This window comes from Sceloporus undulatus, chromosome 2 (assembly GCF_019175285.1).
Source record: "Sceloporus undulatus isolate JIND9_A2432 ecotype Alabama chromosome 2, SceUnd_v1.1, whole genome shotgun sequence".
Taxonomy (NCBI): domain Eukaryota; kingdom Metazoa; phylum Chordata; class Lepidosauria; order Squamata; family Phrynosomatidae; genus Sceloporus; species Sceloporus undulatus.
In genome coordinates, this window is record NC_056523.1 from 123060986 (window position 1) to 123080564 (window position 19579).

At 42.4% G+C, this 19579-nt stretch overlaps 2 protein-coding genes and 1 long non-coding RNA gene across 12 annotated transcripts in view; 1 reads left to right on the forward strand and 2 right to left on the reverse strand.

Annotated features, from left to right (window-relative positions):
- WDR83 (WD repeat domain 83) overlaps nt 1-8047 on the reverse strand; it is a 24318-nt gene extending 16271 nt beyond the window's left edge. For 7 of the 10 annotated variants that reach the window (XR_006101913.1, XR_006101914.1, XR_006101912.1 and 4 more), the window contains exons 1-6: nt 7771-8042; nt 5731-5917; nt 3263-3383; nt 2539-2644; nt 1451-1499; nt 368-494 (exon numbers count right to left, since the gene is read on the reverse strand). Coding sequence is in view for 1 of the 10 variants with exons in the window: in XM_042449318.1 (XP_042305252.1) it covers nt 368-494; nt 1451-1499; nt 2539-2644; nt 3263-3383; nt 5731-5833 (506 nt within the window). In the remaining 9 variants the exon portion in view is untranslated. Of the gene's footprint in view, nt 1-367; nt 495-1450; nt 1500-2538; nt 2645-3262; nt 3458-5730; nt 5918-7646 lie in introns of those variants that run through there. The other 3 variants (XR_006101916.1, XR_006101910.1, XR_006101915.1) reach the window with 3 other exon arrangements.
- Nucleotides 8048-10963: 2916 nt separating this feature from the next.
- On the reverse strand, nt 10964-11693 carry LOC121924229. The gene is made up of 2 exons (XR_006102551.1): nt 11459-11693; nt 10964-11243 (listed from the first exon to the last, which is right to left on the reverse strand). It is a non-coding gene; the product is annotated as an uncharacterized LOC121924229 (long non-coding RNA).
- A 47-nt stretch (nt 11694-11740) lies between these two features.
- On the forward strand, nt 11741-18705 carry WDR83OS (WD repeat domain 83 opposite strand). Its single transcript, XM_042455489.1, has 4 exons — nt 11741-11894; nt 15299-15404; nt 16976-17073; nt 18472-18705. The coding sequence occupies exons 1-4, from the start codon at nt 11845-11847 to the stop codon at nt 18536-18538; spliced, it is 321 nt and encodes a 106-aa protein (XP_042311423.1). The 5' UTR covers nt 11741-11844; the 3' UTR covers nt 18539-18705.
- The last annotated feature ends 874 nt before the right edge of the window (nt 18706-19579 follow it).

The window sequence follows — 19579 nt, forward strand, 5'->3', positions numbered from 1 at the left end:
CGAGAGAGGCAGGCTAGCTCCACCAGGCCTGCCTGGAAGAAGATTAACCATCCATTAAGAAGCCAAGTCCTCCCTCCAGTCCATCTGCCTTGGTCCAAGCCTCGGAGGTTGAGAAGAACTGCTGGCCCTCATCCCCTTCCCCACCACCATTCCCTTCTCCTTTTGTGTCGTGTCTTTTTAGATTGTAAGCCTGAGGGCAGGGAACCGTCTAATTAAAAAGATTGTATGTACAGTGCTGTGTAAATTTACAGCGCTTTATAAATAAAGGTTAATAATAATAATAATGAACAACAACTTTATTTATATCTTGCCTTTCTGTCTGTTGTGGCTCAGGTTTAACCTTTAGCTCTAACTTCATTCCACTCACCCTGAAAGGATTTCATGGTCTGACACCTTCAAACTAGAGACACCATCCTTGGCCTCATCTAGTATCTGGATGGGATCTGGTCTGCGTGAGCGACAGTCCCAGCAGCGAACACTGGAGTCAATAGAACCTGCGTGACAACAAAAAAGTATGCTAGGCATGGCTCAAACCAAATTGTTTTTGGAAAACAATCCGTAAAACGATTAACAAAGTATTAAATATAGATCTAGAGAACGAACCAGAAATCTTTTTGTTAAATATGCTCAATGATGACTTAGAAAAGAAATATGGTTGTGTGATATTTTATATGATATGCGTAGCAAGAATGGTATATGCAAAAGCCTGGAAAAGTAAATTGGTCCCAAAAGTGGAAGAATGGGTATTGAAATTGCAAGAAATAATAGAATTAGATAAACTGTCAAGAAAACTGAGAAATGAAAAAATGACAAATTTTTGGGGAAAATGAAAACAGGTATTTGAATATATAGAAAATAATTGGGGAAAACAGACAATTAAAATATTAAAAGATTGGTAAAGCAATAACATTTAATGGAATAAACATTGATAAGGTGAAAGATTTGATGAACCATAGTTGTAAAAATGCTAAGATAAATGGTACAGTTAAAGAAGGAGAAATACGATTTAATTTTCACATTGGTTAATTCATTATTTTACTTTTTCAGATATGAAAGAAATTTTTCTGTTGCTTGGCAAAACCCATTGGGAAAAGTGGATACCCCTGCTCAGCAAAATGAGATTGAAATTTAAAAAAGATGATATCTCAACATGAGAAAAGGAAATTAAGAACAGGGGGAACATATTTAAAGACTTAACTAATTCTTAAGAAGTGTGAGAATAATACAGGTCCGACTGTAATAGCAGGAAGATTTTTATGTTTTTTATGTATTATTAATACTATATATATTTGTATTGTTTTCAGAAAGCTTTTGGATACTGTAGCCAATCTTTATTTGTTTATTTGTCTATGTAGTGTTTGTCTTTTTAAACCAATAAAATTTATATTAAAAAACCCCAAATACTTTGGGTGCAACAGGGACACAGGGCGATATGGAACAAGCTTTTTACCTGAAAGGATTACAGTTGCCTCCTCATTGAACAGGACACAGTTTACCTTCTGCCCAATACAAGAAGAAAAAAAATACAGAAATTAGTTTGTCAATACTGTCCCCTCAGTCTACTCTCCTTGAGATTTGATTCACGGGTAGAAATTAACACTTCCTTTCCTCATTTCACTTGATTTCTACCCTTCACATTAATCATCTCAATCATGTGAACCCCTGGAATCTCCATTACAATCTCCACATGCTGTGTAAGTGAAATATTCAAAGTCTTCATTACCAGCATTTGTTACATTTACACCTAAAAGGCTAAAATTTATTGTAGTATGAGCTTTTGTGGACTACTTCATCCAATGTGAACATGTGTGTTGTATGAAAGGTATGGATTTGTGTGGGTGTGTGTGTATACAGAGAGAGAAAGAGAGAGAGATTGCATGCAGATGTATGCCAACAAATTGTAACATAAGTGTTCTTAGACTAGAGCCCACTTCATCAAATGGAGAATCATCCAGAATTTAGTTAATTTCCCTCTGGAATCAGTGTTTACAATTCCACCAAAAACTATAAGGTCATTCATAAAATTCTGGGTAACATTCGATCTGATGAAGTAGGATATAGCTGTGCAAGCTTTTGCTGCAATTAATTTGTTGATCTTGAGGATGCCACAAGATTTTGTTGTTTTTGCCTGAAATTGACTAATAGCTAAATCTGAGAATTCATTAGTTTAACACTCTCCCATAGTTTCCTCTCTTGTCCTGCAAGAAAGACAACTGGACTTTTAAAAAAAAAATACAGTTCTAAGTTCCAATATTCTTAGTTTCACTCTCTAAGCCTCTCACATTTCATGGTGATTCCAGGAAGGATTAATTATATTCCCTCACTGTACTGTACAGTGGGTCAACAGTATTTTATTCTCCACAATATTTTAACTGCCAAATAGACAAAGTGCAGACATTGTGAAGTCTTTGTGAACAGGACATGTTACTGTAATTAAATCCCTTCCCCATGATGCTTTGAGAAACTCATTGAATTCCAAACTCTGGGAATATGACTCTTGATATTTTCCAGGAACTCCAAGGACAACACAGGCCTTACCCCTGCATGGCCACGGAACTTGCGAATCACTTGCCCTGTAGCAACATCCCATAACACCACTGTCTTATCTGCTCCACATGAACAAACCTGGCTGTTATCAAATGACCTGTGAGAGAAAAAGAAATAGACCAAAATGACAAGTGGGCAAAATAACATGAGTAATTTACCAGACAGCTAGATCTCTTACTTTAATTTCTTAAATCTCATTCTTAAGTTTGTACATGCAGTTCCCAGACTGCAATGCATAGTTTAGTTTTTCAGTTTTCTAGTTTAGTTTTTCAGAAGCAAGTTTCTAATTATTAAGGTAGTAAAAATAGAGCTTGAAAGCATGGAACATGCTTCAAAGGCTGGGAGTAGGGATTGAGCAGGATTTGTTATTATCACAGAATGGTGGTTACTTTGCCATTCTCTGCTTTCAGACTCTCCCAACTTCCAAGAGAAACACAGTAAGTTCTTTCAAAATAAGAACTTAATTTAAATTTAATTTACCATCATGCTTTCATGGAGAAATTAATTGTGGGTGTTGTTATAACATTTGCAATGAAAGAAACTTACAGAACAATTTTAATTTACCTCCCTTTGTTTACAGAAATGTGCACAAAGCAAAAGAATTCTGATGCACACACCACCATCTAATCTCATCATTATCTCAAATTCTCTCAATATGTTTCACGACACGCACCCTCCCTTTAAAAAAAACGGATCCCTCTTCCCCAGCTCTTACCCTGCTGCATCCAGGACTTCATAGCCGTGGCCACTGTATGTTTTAAGGAGAGTCCCTTTGTGGGGGTTCCATAGTTTAAGTGACTTGTCACTGCCACAGGTGAGACAATAATTTCCATCCACTAGATTAAAAAGCGGGGGAAACATGACTTACTGACCAGTCCATCAAACGCAACAGCCTGTTACATTTCTTTCCCTTTTTTTAAAAAAAAAGTTTAAACTCAGTTGCAAGATCTATATATCAACTTGAAATCAGTAAGTCTAAGCATAACAAGAGTTTCACCAAGGTAAAATACCAGTTGTGTAACAGCTTATAAAAGTGTTCTTTAATGCTGATACAGATTTAAATGGTGGTGGTAAATTTCACAATCTTGTGCACTGTATTTGAGAAATCTGAGTATTAAATTCATTTTCTCACCAGATTTACAATCCTGACCATCATGTAATAAGACGTTTCTGTAAGTTTTTTGTAGATTGCCGAGACAATTCCCTTAGATGGCAAATCTGTTGTTATATATAGATCTTCAAAATACAAAAGAGATCTGGAAGGCCCTTCTTTTTATATACAGTATAAATTTTGAAAAAGAAATTATTTCATATATCTGTAACAAATTTTAGGCCTGGTACAGATGGGCCCTGAAGGACGCCCTTGTCACGTGCGAGGGGCACCCTGCCCACACTCCCCTTGCCCCTCGCATATGATGAGGGTGTCCTCGCTGTGCAGTGCCGAATAGATGGCGCGTGTAGCAATGACATCACTGCTGCGCGGCCTCCGGATGGAGCTGCGCAGCCACGACCCACCGCCAGCTATTTGCGGCGGCACAAAAAGGAGCCGCTTTTTAGAGGTCCTTTTTTCTCATGTAGCCGCATCGCACAATTTGGTTGCTGCGGCGCGGCTACATGAAAAAGAGAGGTGGCTCCTGGCCGCCTCTTTCCGGACATCTGTACCCCGCCATAATTTCTATCTTGTAATTTATTTTTAATTTAGCCAAACACTATTTGCATTCTTTTCTGAAATAAATCTGTAATAGTGTACACTCCATGCCCTCTCCAATGTTGGAACTGCTATGTTTTATCCTTAAATGTAGTTAGGGTGGCAAATAAATGGGAACACAGGGAAAGGTTCCAGAACTAGATGTTTCTTCCTTCTCACCAAATGAGTAAAGAACTTTTATAAAGGGACTAGTAAGTTTTTTAGCTTTGTAGTATTTTAATTTGAATAAAGCATGGTTTAACTATACTCCCCATCACTATCCATCTCTACCTCTACCCAATGAATTGAAACATCCTGCCGGATTATGTAATTATCACAGTCATAATATATTTTAAAATTAGGTATCGCCAGGACTGCTGAATTTGCCAGGTTATATTGCATTTTGGGGGGAAACTATTTCTTTTCCACCTGTAATGTACTTATCAATCAGCTTCTGTAATTTGGAAAATTTCATAGAGCTTAAAAACCTGTTACATTTTTCACCATCTGCCCTACATCATAAGATTTCTGCTCCAGCAAGCAAGTCAAGAACCTCAGTTCCTCATCATGTCTGTTTTTGTGATTTAACAACTGACACAAAACATAGTCCCCCTTTGTGGCGCGTCCACAACGTGCTAGGGTTGCCTCGGGGCGGCGCATGCACACGCCCCACAACCCTAGCACGTCATGCATGAGCTGCCATTACACAGCGCCTTACACACAGCATGCGTAACTGTTATGTCGCAGCTGCGCAGCTTCCAAACGGAGCTGCACAGCTGTGACATATATGCGCCATCTTTGGCGCTTTGCGGTGCAGCAAAAAGGAGCCTTTTTTTGAGCTCCTTTTCTGCTGCGCAGCTGCGTCGCACAATTTTTATGCTGCAGCACAGCTGTGCAGCAGAGAGAGGCGCCAAGGAGGCGCCTCTTCTGGGCTGTCTGTACCCCGCCTTAGAATCATATGCTAAACTTTATTTTCATTTTAGGGAATTGCCTCTTAATTTTTCCACCTCTCATAACTGAACACTTAGGCTGAGGTCCTACACTGAGCATGCAGAACATAATGCTCTCCCCACACTGTTTTGTGTCCTCCCCCTCTGCCCCAACAGCTGTTAAACCCTGAGAAGAGTCTCTGTTGCTGCTGTTTACCAATGGGGAAGGAAGGAGTGGGGAGGCAAATCAGATGATCAGGAAGGAGTTAGCTTGGTATGGGGAAAAATGATGGTGAGGTCATATATGGAGTACAATCACTTTTTATTTCTTCTGAAAGCTGAGAATAGCTGCATCTTCATTGTCTGAATTGCCTCTCCTCTGGAGCAGCAGACCACAGGAGGGGGGAGATTTGAATGTGTGTGGAGGGGATGAAAAGGAGAACAACCCTCTGTTCCCCATCGTAAAAGAGACAATCACACGAGTAAGCAACATGTGTGCATAGGTTTATGTCACTAACAGGATGACACACTTATTGTCCCGCTATATAGAATAAAGGATACACTCACCATTGAATCTCACTGCTCTGACAGCTCCCTGTTTACATTCCAGTGTACCAAACAGTTTCTTTGGCAACTCAGGTTTTTTGGGTTTTGGCTCTGGGAACGCCATGATAGATACAAGTGACTTCTTCACAGGTGTGCAGTAAATTTTTCTCCTGTATACTTGATGATGCAGATAGATTCACAGCAAGATCTGAAACACCAGGAACAGTTCAAAATTGACTGATGTGATATGATTGCTCTGAGTCTGGTCATTTGTTCCCTTTAGAGTAATACCACCTTGCTGTAAAATAAATAAATTTCCATAGGCAAAGCCAATCAAGCAACCAGCTTCCCCATAGTGGTGAAACAGATGTAGAATCCATTCCAATTCTAAAACTCTGATCCTCAAAAAATGGCGAACGTGAATTGCTTAAATTGCTGTACAGTGAACCCTAGTTATACACTGGGGTTTGGTTGCAAGATCCCCCGTGAATAACAAAATCCGTGGATGCTCAAGTCCCATTAAATATAATGACATAACAAAATGGTGTCCCTTATAAAAAATGAAAAATCAAGGTTTGATATTTGAAATTTATACTTTTTTTGAACAATTTCAAACCATGGATGGATGCTTGAATCCGTGTATAAAAAATCTGTGTATAAGAAGGATCAACAGTATTTCATGCAGCCCACCCACTCCCTTCAATTGTCCCACTCTGGCAGGGACAATCCAGATTAAGTGTTCCAACTTTTCAGCTGCTTTTAAAACATCCCAGTTTCTCTGTCCTCCAACTATATTTGCCCTCCACATTCACTGGGGTTAGGGGCACAGGACCCCCATGAAAGTGAAAAAAATGCAAATAAATAAATAGTCCTTTTTTAACCTGAGAGAAAACCTGTGTAGGAATTTCTAGGTCTTCTGTGGTCAAGATCTGCCAGAATTAGACCACGGAATCATGTTGCAGGACCTACAAATGCCTATAGAAGTGTTTTCTCTAATAGTCTTTAGGTCCCTCAGTACAACTCTATGGTTAACTACTGGCAGAATTTCTCTGGAGGACCTAGAGATTATTAGAGAGAGCATATTAATCAAATTCCAAATAATTAAATCTGCAAAAGTCAAAGCTGCAAAGGTGGAGGGCAGAATGTACTTTCTTCCTTTGTCCTGGTTTACTTCAATTGATGCAAATGGATTTTAAAGCAAAAACACCTTTTGCACACAGTTCACTCAGAGGAAGGAGCAAAATCGTGTCCTTCCAATAGGCTCAGGCAAAAGCAAACTGCTACCCTAGTTTGCCTGTTTTTCCTCATTAAGGATTTTTGCCATTTTGACCACATTCTGATGCTGCTTAGCCAAATGCATACCAGTTTTCATCTGTGAATTGTTGGAGGACATGTGTACTGACTGCATAATATTCTATCAGCCCTAAAGGAACCCTCTTCTCTGTTTTCTTACTCCACTTTACACATCCAGGGGTAGCCATGTTGGCCATATAGCAAAGTACAACATACAACATCCATTTAAAACTGATACTGATTAAAGCTATCACTGTTCTGTGGATTTTAGATGTTGTTATATTTTACTCCACTTTAGTTACTTCAAGCTATTACAGGGCCAACTTCTTTAGCACGCGAATGGTCTCCTTAAACTCAGAACACTCCCAAAGAAATCTGATTTCCCCCTATGCAGCTAAAACATCCTTCCAACTATCTCTGCTCCCAAAACACACTGCAGAAACAATCCAGTTTGAGGCCGCTTTAACTGCCCTGGCTCAGTGCCAGGGAATCCTGGGAAGTGTACTTTATTGTTGCACCTGAGCTCTCTCTGACAGAGAAGACTCAATGTCCGTCAAAACTACAGTTCCCAGGATTCCCTAGCATTGAGCCTAGGCGGCTAAAGCGGTCTCAAACTGTGTTTGTGTTTTAGACCTTAGACTGACATTTCATTACAGCTACACCGTTTTCCCTATACAGCCTCCTCCTCCTCTGGAGTTGGCTTTTTAACTTGGAGAAGAAGCAGGGACTGGAAGACATCCATAGCACTCAGCTCCTGCTCTGCCTTACCGCCTTCTTCTACGCATACAATGTTCCATCCCTGGGGGAAGACTATAGGAGGAACACAAGCGTCCTGCCAATATATCTCCCGCCAAGAACAGGGCCTCTCTTTTCAGTTCCCTTGTAGGAGGCCTAGTGCTGCTGAGAGCCAGCGTGGCCTGACTGCTGGAGACCAGGGTTCGAGTCCTGGTTCAGCCATGAGACCCACTGGCCAAGCCACACTCTCTCAACCCCTTTCTGAGCAAAGCTTGTCAAGACAACCCCATGAAGGCAGAAATGAATTGTGAAGGCACACAGCAGCAGCAGCAGCAGCAACAAGAAGCGCTGGTGCTGCCTAAGAAAGAAATATATCCAGTAAGACAAGGTTCAGAAGAAGGCATACGGTGTAGTTAGCCACACTGCAGAACTCAAAGCGGTTTGGCACCACTTTTAACTGCCATCCTAAAGAGTATGGAGAGAGATCATGCTGTTTGAGACCAGCCTATTTGAATCTTCCCCTACATTTCCTTTCATATTGGTTCAGGCCATGGTATATTTTAGTGTAGGAAAGTTCATTGTATTAGTTGTGGGAGGAGCTGTAGGATCCCCTGCATTTTTCCAGGGTTGGTTTGCCCTTTCCCAGCATGCTCTGCTTTAGCTAGAGGCGTTTAGTTTGGAGCAGTCTTTGCTGTCTTTTGGTGCCAAACAGGCCCAGACAGCCGGAAAGGGCATTTCTTACACGTTAGCCAAATCAGTTACCAGGTACTAGTTAGCCATTCTAAAGTATCTTTAATTTCAAGTTATTTAATAATAATAATAATAATAATAATAATCCAGTTTATTTATAGACCGTTTTTCCAAAATAGATCAAAGCGGTGTACAACAGAACAAAACAAATCAATTCAAAATATTAAAACCCAATACAAACTAGCTGGATAAAACAATGTGCATATCAAGGGAAAACAATATTGGGATACATGGGGGAAAGCTTGTTGAAAAAGAAAAGTCTTGAGTTTGTTTCTAAAAAGGTCTAGGGAGGTGACAGAATGGAGCTCGTTGGGGAGGGTTTTCCAAATCTGTGGGGCTGAGCTGGAGAATGCCTTTTCTGAGGTCGATGTATATCTTGTCTTCGAGACCCTCAACAAATGCTTCCCGACCAACCTGAGAGTGCGGGGCGGATTGTACAGGGAGAGGTGGTCCTCCAAGTACCCTGGGCCCAAGCTATTTAGGGCTTTATAGGTAATAATCAACACCTTGTACTGTGCCTGGAAGCAAATAGGCAGCCAATGAAGATCTTGCAAAATAGGTGTTATATGGTTAGCCCTGGAACATCCAGTGACCAGCCTTGCTGCCATATTCTGTACTAATTGAAGCTTCTGGGTTTGGTACAAGGGTTGCCCCATGTAGAGTGCATTACAGAAATCCAATCGAGAGGTTACCAGAGCATGTACCACCATTTCAAGGTCCCCCTGGCCTAGGTAGGGTCACAGCTGGCGTATCAGCCAAAGCTGATAACAGGCACTTCTGACCATCGCATCCACCTGAGATGTAAGGTGGAGCATCAAGTCCAAAAGCACCCCCAGACTGCGAACTAAGTCCTTCAGGGGGAGCGTGACCCCATTCAGGACAGGTGGACAAATTTCCTTCCCCGAGCCCAGGGAGCCTATCACAACTACTTCTGTTTTCTCTGGATTCAGACTGAGTCTGTTTTCCCTCATCCAGCCCATTACTGACTCCAGACAGGCATCTAGAGGAGAGATGCCATTCCTAGTCACTGCATCAGTTGGAGACACAGAGAAGCATATTTGGGTGTCATCGGCATACTGATAACACCGCGCCCCGTGTCTCCGGATGATCTCTCCCAGTGGTTTCATGTAAATGTTGAATAGCATGGGGGACAGAATGGCTCCTTGAGGGACGCCAGATGTAAGCGCCCTCTTATCAGAGCACACATCCCGCAGCTGCACCATCTGGAATCTACCCAAGAGGTAGGAACGGAACCACTGGAGCGCAGTGCCCCCGATACCCAACTCCCTCAGGCGATCCAGAAGGATACCATGGTTGATGGTATCGAAAGCCGCTGAGATGTCCAAAAGCACTAACAGGGACACGCTACCCCTGACCATGCTTAGACAGAGATCATCGACCAGGGCGACCATGGCAGTCTCAACTCCATAGCCCGCCCGGAAGCCGGTTTGAAATGGGTCTAGAAAATCTGTTTCATCCAAGATCCCTTGAAGCTGGAAAGCAACTGCTCTCTTGATCACCTTCCCCAAAAAAGGCAGCAATGAAACTGGCCGATAATTATTCCGAATTAGGGGGTCTAGGGAGGGCTTTTTTAGCAGCGGTTTTACTACTGCAGATTTTAGGCTAGATGGAAAGTGCCCTTCCCCGAAAGATGAATTAATTATATGGCGTAACATCACAGTTTCCGCCGTCCCCCCCTGAGCCGCCAGCCACGAGGGGCAGGGATTGAGGGAGCATGTTGTCTTTTAGAGCTGGGGAGGAGAAAACTATTTTTGTTCTTTAAATTAAACCTCCCCCTTTTTGAACTTTACACTCAGCATCAGAGCCTTTTTGGGTAGAAGAGTTTGATCTCACCAGGGTACCGGCGTTGCACACCCAAATCTGCCACCACCTGTAGTTGGGTGTGTCTTCACAAGACTGCTTTAACTGCCCTGGCTCAGTGATAGGGGATCCTGGGAACAGAGATCTTGTAGCACCTTTGAGACTCACTGAAAGAAAGAAGGTGGCAGCATGAGCTTTCCTAGACTTTAATCAACTTTCTGAGGAAGTAGACTTTTAAGTCTAGCAAAGCTCATGCTGCCACCTTCTTCCTTTCAGTGAGTCTCAAAGGTGCTACAAGATCTCTCTACAGACTGATTCTACAGACTAACACAGCTATATCTTTTGAATTCCATCCTAGAGAATCCTGGGATTGGTAGTTTTACCAGGTCTTTAGCATTCTCCGTCAAAGAGTGCTGGTGCACATGAAACTACAAATCCCAGGATTCAGTACGATGGAGCCATGGCAGTTGAAATGATGGCAAAGTGGTATAATTCTGCAGTGTGGACATATCTTTGGATTTCTTGAGCACAAGAGGAAAGCAGGTGTTTGGTTCAGTCCCTTAACCCCCGCACCCAGCCCTGATAGAGAAAGGCCCATTCTAATCTAGATTACTGTCAGGAGGAGAACTTTGTAATTAAGAAATTGGACACAAGCTTGAATTTTTACTTTACTTTATTGTTTTGTCCTCCTTTCCAAATCCTTTCCTTATTGTCCCATGTCATTCCAAGGGTTTCATTCTGGATTTTCTCATCACCTCCAAGTAAAAGACATTAAGAAGTGCTGCTTTCTGTAGAGTACTAACAGGAGGCATAGCCATGTTAGTATGGAATATCAGTATGCAAAGGGATCTTGTAACACATTTGAGATGAACTGAAAGAAAGAAGCTTCTTCTATTTTTATGCCACATTTCTCCCAGAGAGGGACCGACGCTGGCCTAGAAACAAAAACATTTAAGTTTGCAAAACCAATTACAAACAGTACAAAAGGCCATGCACTAAAATCTACAACACACACCCCATATAAAAGCCCCCCCACCCCCCCATGATGATGTACTATGGAACCATAGAGCTGGAAGAGAGCACAAGGGCCCTGATCCAGTCCATGCAGGAACTCTCAGCCAAAGCATCCATCCAGCCTCTGCTTAAAGACCTCCAGGGAGGGAAGTTCCTCCACATTCCGAGGAAGGAGTGTGTTCCACTGTCTGACTGTCAGGAAGTCCCTCCTCATGTGGAGGCGGCGCATGCATGCTCTGGAGACCCAGATGGAAGCCTAGGTGCTGTTTTGTGGGTCTTCTGGGGGCTGGCTCTGAGGCCGCGTCCTAGAAGGGTTTCTTCCTGAGGTTTCCAGGGAAGCCTGAGTCCACGTGGCCCAAGGTGAGTCGCCTGTGTCAGAGGGAGAAGGACAGCCGGAACCAGGGCGCGGGAGGTCTGGGGTGTTACAGCCTCACTTGCCCCGGCCGCAGGCGCCCAGAGCGGAAGCGGAAGCGGGCGTTGCGGAGGAAGCCGCTCGGAGGAGCGCCAGGCGGGCAGCCTGCGATGTCCAGCAACAGCATGGCGGACCCGCGGAGGCCCAACCGCGTCCTCAGGTCAGCAGCAGAGGGGCTGCTGGGGGCTCCCTCGCCCGCGGAACACGGCGGGCGCAGGGACCCCGCGGCGGAGAGGGAGGACGGAGGGAGAGTCACTTGCGCTAGCCGGAAGGGGGCGCTAGGGCCCCTCCCGGTCCTGAGGTCTCCATAGCGACGCGGCGGGGGCGTTTGGGCGCATGCGCAGAGGTGACCCATGCTGCTCCAGCCTTCCGTCCGGGAGGGAATTCCAAAGTGTCCTCCATTTTGGAACAGAACTGAGAAGCATGAATGGATATTTACATTATTATGAGTGTTTTCAGCTCTTATTTAGCAGGAGCAGTAGCAAGTCCATTTCCTCACTGCTTATCAGTGCACTGAAGCACTCCCTCAGCGGTTTAGAAAGCGTCAGCCAATTGCCCCCAACAAGCTGGGCACTCATTTTAGCCACCTCTGAAGGATGCAAGCCTGAGTTGAGCTTGAGCCCTCCTGGCTGGGATTGAACTCACAACCTTATGATTTGTGAGGGAGTGGCTGCAGTGCAGGCATTTAGCCACTGTGCCTCCAGGGCTCTTTATTTGCTGCTGTGCCTTCATTTTTCTTGGGTGTCCTACATTTTGTCCTCTTTGCAACTATGGTCTCTGGCCCCCCTGAGAATGGCCCCTCAGCACTCCACCTGCGCCCTGAAAAGGAGGCCGACCTCCCAGCCGTGTGGAATGAGGACCATTAGTGCAAATGAGTTGAGCAGCCGGAGGACGGGTGGCCAGGCGCCCTCCTTTCTCCAGGATATGGCCTGCTGCACCTCAACCTTCAGTCCAGGAGGAATTCCAAAATGTCCTCCATTCAGAACAGGCCTAAGAAGCATGAATTTGAATGAGTGAGTTTAGCTTTTATTTCATCACATTCTCAGCAATGGATTCAAACTATAGGAAAAGAGATTTCACTTAAACATTAGGAGGAACTTCTAGACAGTAAAAGCGGTTTGACAGTGGAAGACACTCCCTTGGAAAGTAGTGGAGTCTCCCTCCTTGGAGGTCCTTAAACAGAGGCTGGATGGCCATCTGTCAGGGATGCTTTGATTGAGAGTTCCTGCATGGCAGAAGGGGGTTGGACTGGATGCCCCTTGTGCTCTCTTCCAACTCTATGATTCTGTGTCTTCCATTTTTCTGGAATGTCCTACATTTTGGGGTGCCTCATCCTCCTTGGCGGCGTGGGGACATCTGGTCAGCACGCAGCCTCTTGTCCTTCTCAGTAGCCAAGCTGCCAGCTGGCCATGGAAAGTTGCAAAGGACAATGGGAGACGGAGATTGCGAATGCTCAGACTGAGCCAGAGGATCAAATAAATCCTGTGCCTCTCCCCTCCCTAGTCAGCCAGCATGGCTGGCATTTTATCAAAGAGTGTCTCAGCCACAAGCCCTGATAGTAACTGGGCCACATGCCAGGGGAGGGAGATGGCTAGTCTTGTTGCCTGGAGAGGCTTTAAAGGAAAACCAGGAGAGCCTTGCCCATCAGGACTGGGTCTATCACACTGGAGTGGGAAGAGCAACCAGTCCTAACGCAAAGGTGGGCTGTTGCTGAAGTAATATAAAGCCTTCATGGAAATGGAAGAAGCAGGGTGATCAGTTGTCCTAACGACAAAGGAGGACGAGGCATCACAAAATGTGGGACATTCAAGAAAAATGTAGGGACATTAAGAAATAAAAGCTAAATACACTCATATAAATGTAAATTCATGCTTCTTAGTCATTCTCAAAATGGAGGACATTTGGAAATTCCTTGTGGACAGAAGCCTGAAATGCAGGGCAGCACATGTCCTGGAAAAGGAGGACCTCTGGTCACTCTGTGAAGAAGGAGGTTTATCAGTCAGAAATGGACAGCTCAGGCTCCTTGTATATTTGGGTGCTGCTCCCCACTAGCTGCGTTAAATGGGGCTGGCAGTTCAGTAGCATCTATTGCCACAGTTTCCCAATCTAATAATGTCCTACCCTCTGCTCAATGTGGGCTCTTCAAGGCAACATGCTGTTACAGCAGCCCTGATAGATGGCTGTGCAGTCTCTGCCTTGTTCACAATTGTTTTTTTTTTTTTATAAAAAAGGCATTCCAGTTAAGCAAAGTAGCTAACTTTCTGTACAATAAAGAATCAGTTTAAAAAACACTGAGCAATTTGTGTTGTTGTATATTAATAGTAAACTGGTTACTTCTAGCAGCTATGGTGATGTTTCCATCATTGAATTCTTCAAAGCACTCGTTTCCACAGCTCAAACCAGGGATAGAGGGGATTATAATTTTTCATGATAAATCATGTCATCTGAGGGTTCAGGATAACCAATACATTCCAATAAAGTTGTAGCATATGCTTTCATAGTCTTGGACTACTCCTTCAGTCTACTAAAGTCTATGAAAGCTTATGCTACAACTTCTTCTGCATAGTTAGTCTTAAAGGTGCTTACAAGATCCCTTTGCATACTGATATTCTAATATGGTTATGTTTGAATTCTATGAAATCTTATGTTTTTAAATAGGATTAAGATGTAACTGATAATTTGTCTGCTGGTGTCCCCCTCCTCGCATTTCCTGAGTGCACAGGAAAGATCAGGCTTTTTAATTCTTCATATATAGTATTGGAACCTGATAATATAATATACACCTACCCAAATGTAATGTATGCTTGGAGAGAAGAGATAGAGATGGTTGTTTCTGGTTTAGGCAAATGACAGGCAATTAAGAGCAAAGAAATAAAGTAAAATATTTTGAACATAAAGGTCTACTGAGAGGAAATATAGAACTTTAAAGAATTGTTTCAGTAGCAAGAACTTGACAAATAAATGTTTACCATTGTAGCATGCTATTACAGTAATGAAAGAACAGAATCAGAAAGTATAATATAAACTGTCAAGACCTGATTCTATGATTCTGTCCCCTGTTCAGTGCAGTGTAAAAGAAAGGGCCCAAACAGACCGGCCCAAATAAAGCTGCTTCGGGTCACTTTGGAAGTATGCTGTTTAAATTACACACGCATCTGAAGAGGCCAGAAGCTGTGCCAAAGCTGCGCTCCAGTCCTTAGGACTGGAGCGTGGCTTTGGCATGGCTTCCAGCCTCTTAGGACGCACTCATCATTTAAAAATAGCATACCTCCAAAGTGACCCAAAGCAGCTTTATTTTGGCCTAGCTATTTGGGCCCAAACTCTCTCAGCCAGGAGATTGGTCCAATTGTAAAATTGCCCTAACGACAAAACATTTTTCCTGATGTTCACTGAAATCTGCCTCCTGTAAGATAAATCTATTAGATTCAGCCCTACCTGCTTTCTTAGGTAGCAGAGAGCAAAAGGTTTGTGCTTGTGCGAAGATAGCACAGGAGGTGGATAATCTGCCAGCAGACATAATTTAATGCTTTCTATTTTCCCTGTAATGGGACATTTAATTTGTAGATACAAGCCTCCATCCACAGAGAACAACCCTACTTTGGAAGACCCTACACCTGACTACATGAATCTTCTGGGAATGATTTTTAGTATGTGTGGCTTAATGCTAAAGGTGAGTACTGATGTTCTAGGCTCTTTACTTCAGGACATCAAAAACACTAGCTGAGCAAATCAAGTGGAAGCCTAGGCCAACAATTTGTTACCATGTAACTGCTATTGGATGGTTTGATTTTTTACTAAGATGGAGATCATATACAGTGCGCCCTTGGCTTATGTGGGGGATCCGTTCCAGACCCCTCCCCCCACGTAAGCCAAATACCGCGCAAGCTCAAGTCCCATTCAAGTGATTGGGACTCGTGTATGCGGCGGTGCGGCGGCGCACGTGCGTCACTGGCGTGTGCCCCATTCATCCAAATGGGAGTCGCCGCCCCGCGCACGGCTTTGCACATAAGCTCAAAGCCGCATATAGTACGCAGGTGCACTGTAATTAATTTATCTCCCTTTGAAAAGATTGTGTTTGTTTTTTAAAATATGCCAGAGTGTTAAAAAGGAGGAAAACCCCTCCTTACTCTTATTGTAGCTGAAATGAGCCAGCACAGTTTTGGAAACTACTATTTGTTTTACCCTAATTCATTTCATTTTGCTCTGGTTGTTGCATTGTGTTCCGTAACGTTTACACCCAAGTAAGTATGTAGAGAATTGAGGCATTATTATACAGAGGCCTTATCTATGCAAAGTGATCTTGTAGTACCTTTGAGACTAACTGTGCGAAAGAAGTTGTAACGTAGGCTATTTGGTCTACTTCTTCAGATGCATGGAGTGAAATGTTGACCAGGAAATGCCTTAATAATCAATATATTAATAGCCATAGAAGTACAAAACATGTGAGTATGGTGAAGCAGGGTAGAAAAATTTTGTCTAAAGCCGGAGGGGCGGGGTGAATAACCATATGACCACATCACATCATCATTTCTATTTCTCACTGAATATAAAAAAGAGCCTTGTTCAAGCAGACCAGAGGCCCATATAATCTACAGTTTTGTTCATACAGTAGCAAATCAGTTGCCCACCAGCAGGAAATGACACCCTACATCTTATTCTTATACAAGTATGTGGGAAAGCTCTAGGGGACTCTAGTGTAGTTTAATTTGACTTCAGAAGAGGTTTTTTTTAAATGAGGAAAATGGTAAAAAAGAAAGTTGCAAAGAAAGCCCAGTAGTCAAATCTGTAAAAGTTATTTTTACTAACTCAAAAACATATTAATAGAAGCTCAGCTAGAGCCAGCATGGCATAATGGTTTGAATGTTGGACTACGACTCTGGAAAACGGGGTTTGAATCCCCACTCAGCCATGGAAACCTACTGGGTGAACTTGGAGCCAGTCGCATTCTCTCAGCCTGAGAGGAAGGCAAAGGCAAAACCTCCTCTGAACAAATTTTGCCAAGAAAACTCCATGATAGGTTTGCCAAGTCAGAAACAACTTGAAAGCACACAACAACAAAGAGGCTCAACTAGAATGCATGTTACAGATCAGAAAGGGAAATATGAATTCCAAGTGGATTTCTGTGTTCACTGAACACACAAGTTGAACTGTTTATAGATATATTAGACCTGTACTAGGTAGTACCTGGTATGATTTTTGAACCCACTGAGGCTTTTATTATATTACTTTATGGTATTTCAGTTAAAGTGGTGTGCCTGGATTGCTGTTTACTGTTCATTCATCAGCTTTGCCAATTCTAGAAGCTCAGAAGACACCAAACAGATGATGAGCAGTTTCATGTGAGTCATACTCTTTTAGTTCTTCCTTTCAGACTTTTACTGAGTCCTGGGTCCTTTTATTGCATTGTTGTGTTACCACTTCTGTCTAACAACACTTTGGTTAAAAATCTAAGGTTGTTCAATAATCCTAACTATGTAGACTCCAGTGACATCAAATGTTCTTTTTAAATTAATGAGACCAAAGGCTTTTATTTTTTATCAACAATGAAATGTAGTTGGAAATGGAAAGTCTAGCTTCTTCTTTCACTATATACCACTGTGTTTTGACTTAATGAATGCCTGTTCCTGTTCCCACTTTCTTTTGTATCCGTTATACTAATGCTAAAGTGGTTGGGTAGGTTTTTCCCTTGTTTTGAATAGCTTTTTAATTACCAGGGATCCCTGCTATGTATCTCATGTCTTCAGTATTATCATGTGTGCTGAACATTTCTAGTCTGTAGGCCATTGTGCTGTTTTCCATATTTGTTGGCAGATTGTTTGTAGAATTTGGATCAATACTGTCTGTAAGGGTTGAGACAGGTTTGTTGGTTAACCACTTATTTCTGCTAATTTATTTCACTGAAGTGCTTTTAGAGCAGTTTCCATTTAATTTTCTGAAATGCTATGTTCTTCACCTAAAGGTTCTTCTCTGAAGAAATGTATAGGTCTTTCATCTTTTTAGTATAACTTTTCAGCATATTGCTTCCATCATCTTTTTATTTTGTTCTGATCATATAATGTGCATCCCTACTCTTAGTTTAATTTTTCAATTGATTTCTTGGATCTTGTGGAAGAAATCTCTTCTTCTACCTTTTTAGGTAATATCAGTTACCAATCTGGTAAACTCCCTTTTCTTGGTTAAGCGTCAGCTCTGTCTTTTTTTCCTAGAAAGGGGCACTTCACTTTATTATTATTATTATTATTATTATTATTATTATTATTATTAACCTTTATTTATATAGCGCTGTAAATTTACACAGCGCTGTACATACAATCTTTTAGTTAGACAGTTCCCTGCCCTCAGGCTTACAATCTAAGAAGACACGACACAAAAGGAGAAGGGAAAGGTGGTGGGGAATGGGATCAGGTCCAGCAGTTCTTCTCCACCTCCGAGGCCTGGACCAAGGCAGATGGACTGGAGAAAGGGCTTGGCTTCTTAATATTTTAGATTAACTATGTTAAATTGCATGTGATAGCGACAACTAATTTAAAGTTTAACTATTCTAAGTAGTCTGTCACAGGTTGAAGATGTCCCTGATCACGTGTGGTGATTATATATATAATTTTGACCACACACTTGGTAATTTTTTGGTTATGTGTGGAATTCGTTCTGTTGCCATTACTATTTGGGCTTCTGTTTTCAATGTAATGCTGTGTATTCTGTTCTGATTATTTTATCCATCTCTCTCCTTTTTCCAGGTTGTCTATCTCTGCTGTAGTGATGTCCTATCTTCAGAACCCCCAGCCCATGTCTCCTCCTTGGTAAAGTGCTAGCCATTCTCTTCAGATCTCCTCTTACAAAGGAGAGGTGCCCTCTCTGTTGAGAGAGGACAATTTTCTCAGGCAATGCAGATCCACTTGCACAAGTGTAGTGTTGCAAAAGTATTGGGAATTCTCATTTTGAATTGTCAGTAAAATTGTCGTTGTGAAAGAGCTTTGCCTACAATGCTGTATTGTTTTTGTGTATTAATAGTGCATTGCACTTGAATACCAGTTTTGCCCTCAGCTAAATAATTATTTTCAGTGAGCTCTCACTGTATATCACATACTGCTTGGGCTGTCTTTCCAGCTTTCTTGTTCAGAAAGAGCAACCTGAACTTCATTAAAACAGTTAAAAGAAAGATCAGCTTTTAGGACCCAGAATTGAAGCCAATTAGTATACAGGAAAAATGGTCTTCTGGGAAACATCTTTAAAGTGGTAGTGGTTGGCAGCTTCCCACTGCATCCTGCAGTCAGAGCAGGAGGGCTGTAGAGGCATGTTACCAAACAACTTCTAACGTTACTACTTTCAGCTTCTAACATCTACAGTGACTTTTCTAAACACTGGCTTTATACACAAGCCTTGGGATAGCAGGAATCTGTCCTTCAATTTATATGAAGAATGTTGGATCTGAACAGAGATTAAATTGGTGCTCATACTCAAGGCCACATGAGATCAGTTTCATTTTATATGCCAGACATCAGTGTGTGTATGAATACACATACAACTGTTTGTGGTTAAACACAGTGGAGAAATGGTTATTTTTCTGCAGTTCATTTTGTGTGTGTGTGTGTGTGTGTGTGCTGCTGATGCCGTTTTGTGCTAGAGTTAATACAATAAAAAATGGGGTGGTAGAGTGGATTCCAATATTTTTTTAGCGATTCCCTTTTACACAGGCAGGGATGATCTGATATCAAGCAAAAAGCCTTGAAGCAGCACCTCTGCCCTTTGCTGGAAGGCAGCGTTCTTTGTCTAAGGGCTGGAATGCAGCTGTTGATTCATGCCTTTTCTCCTCCTCCCCCTTTGCCTTTCTGGCTTCTTGCCAAA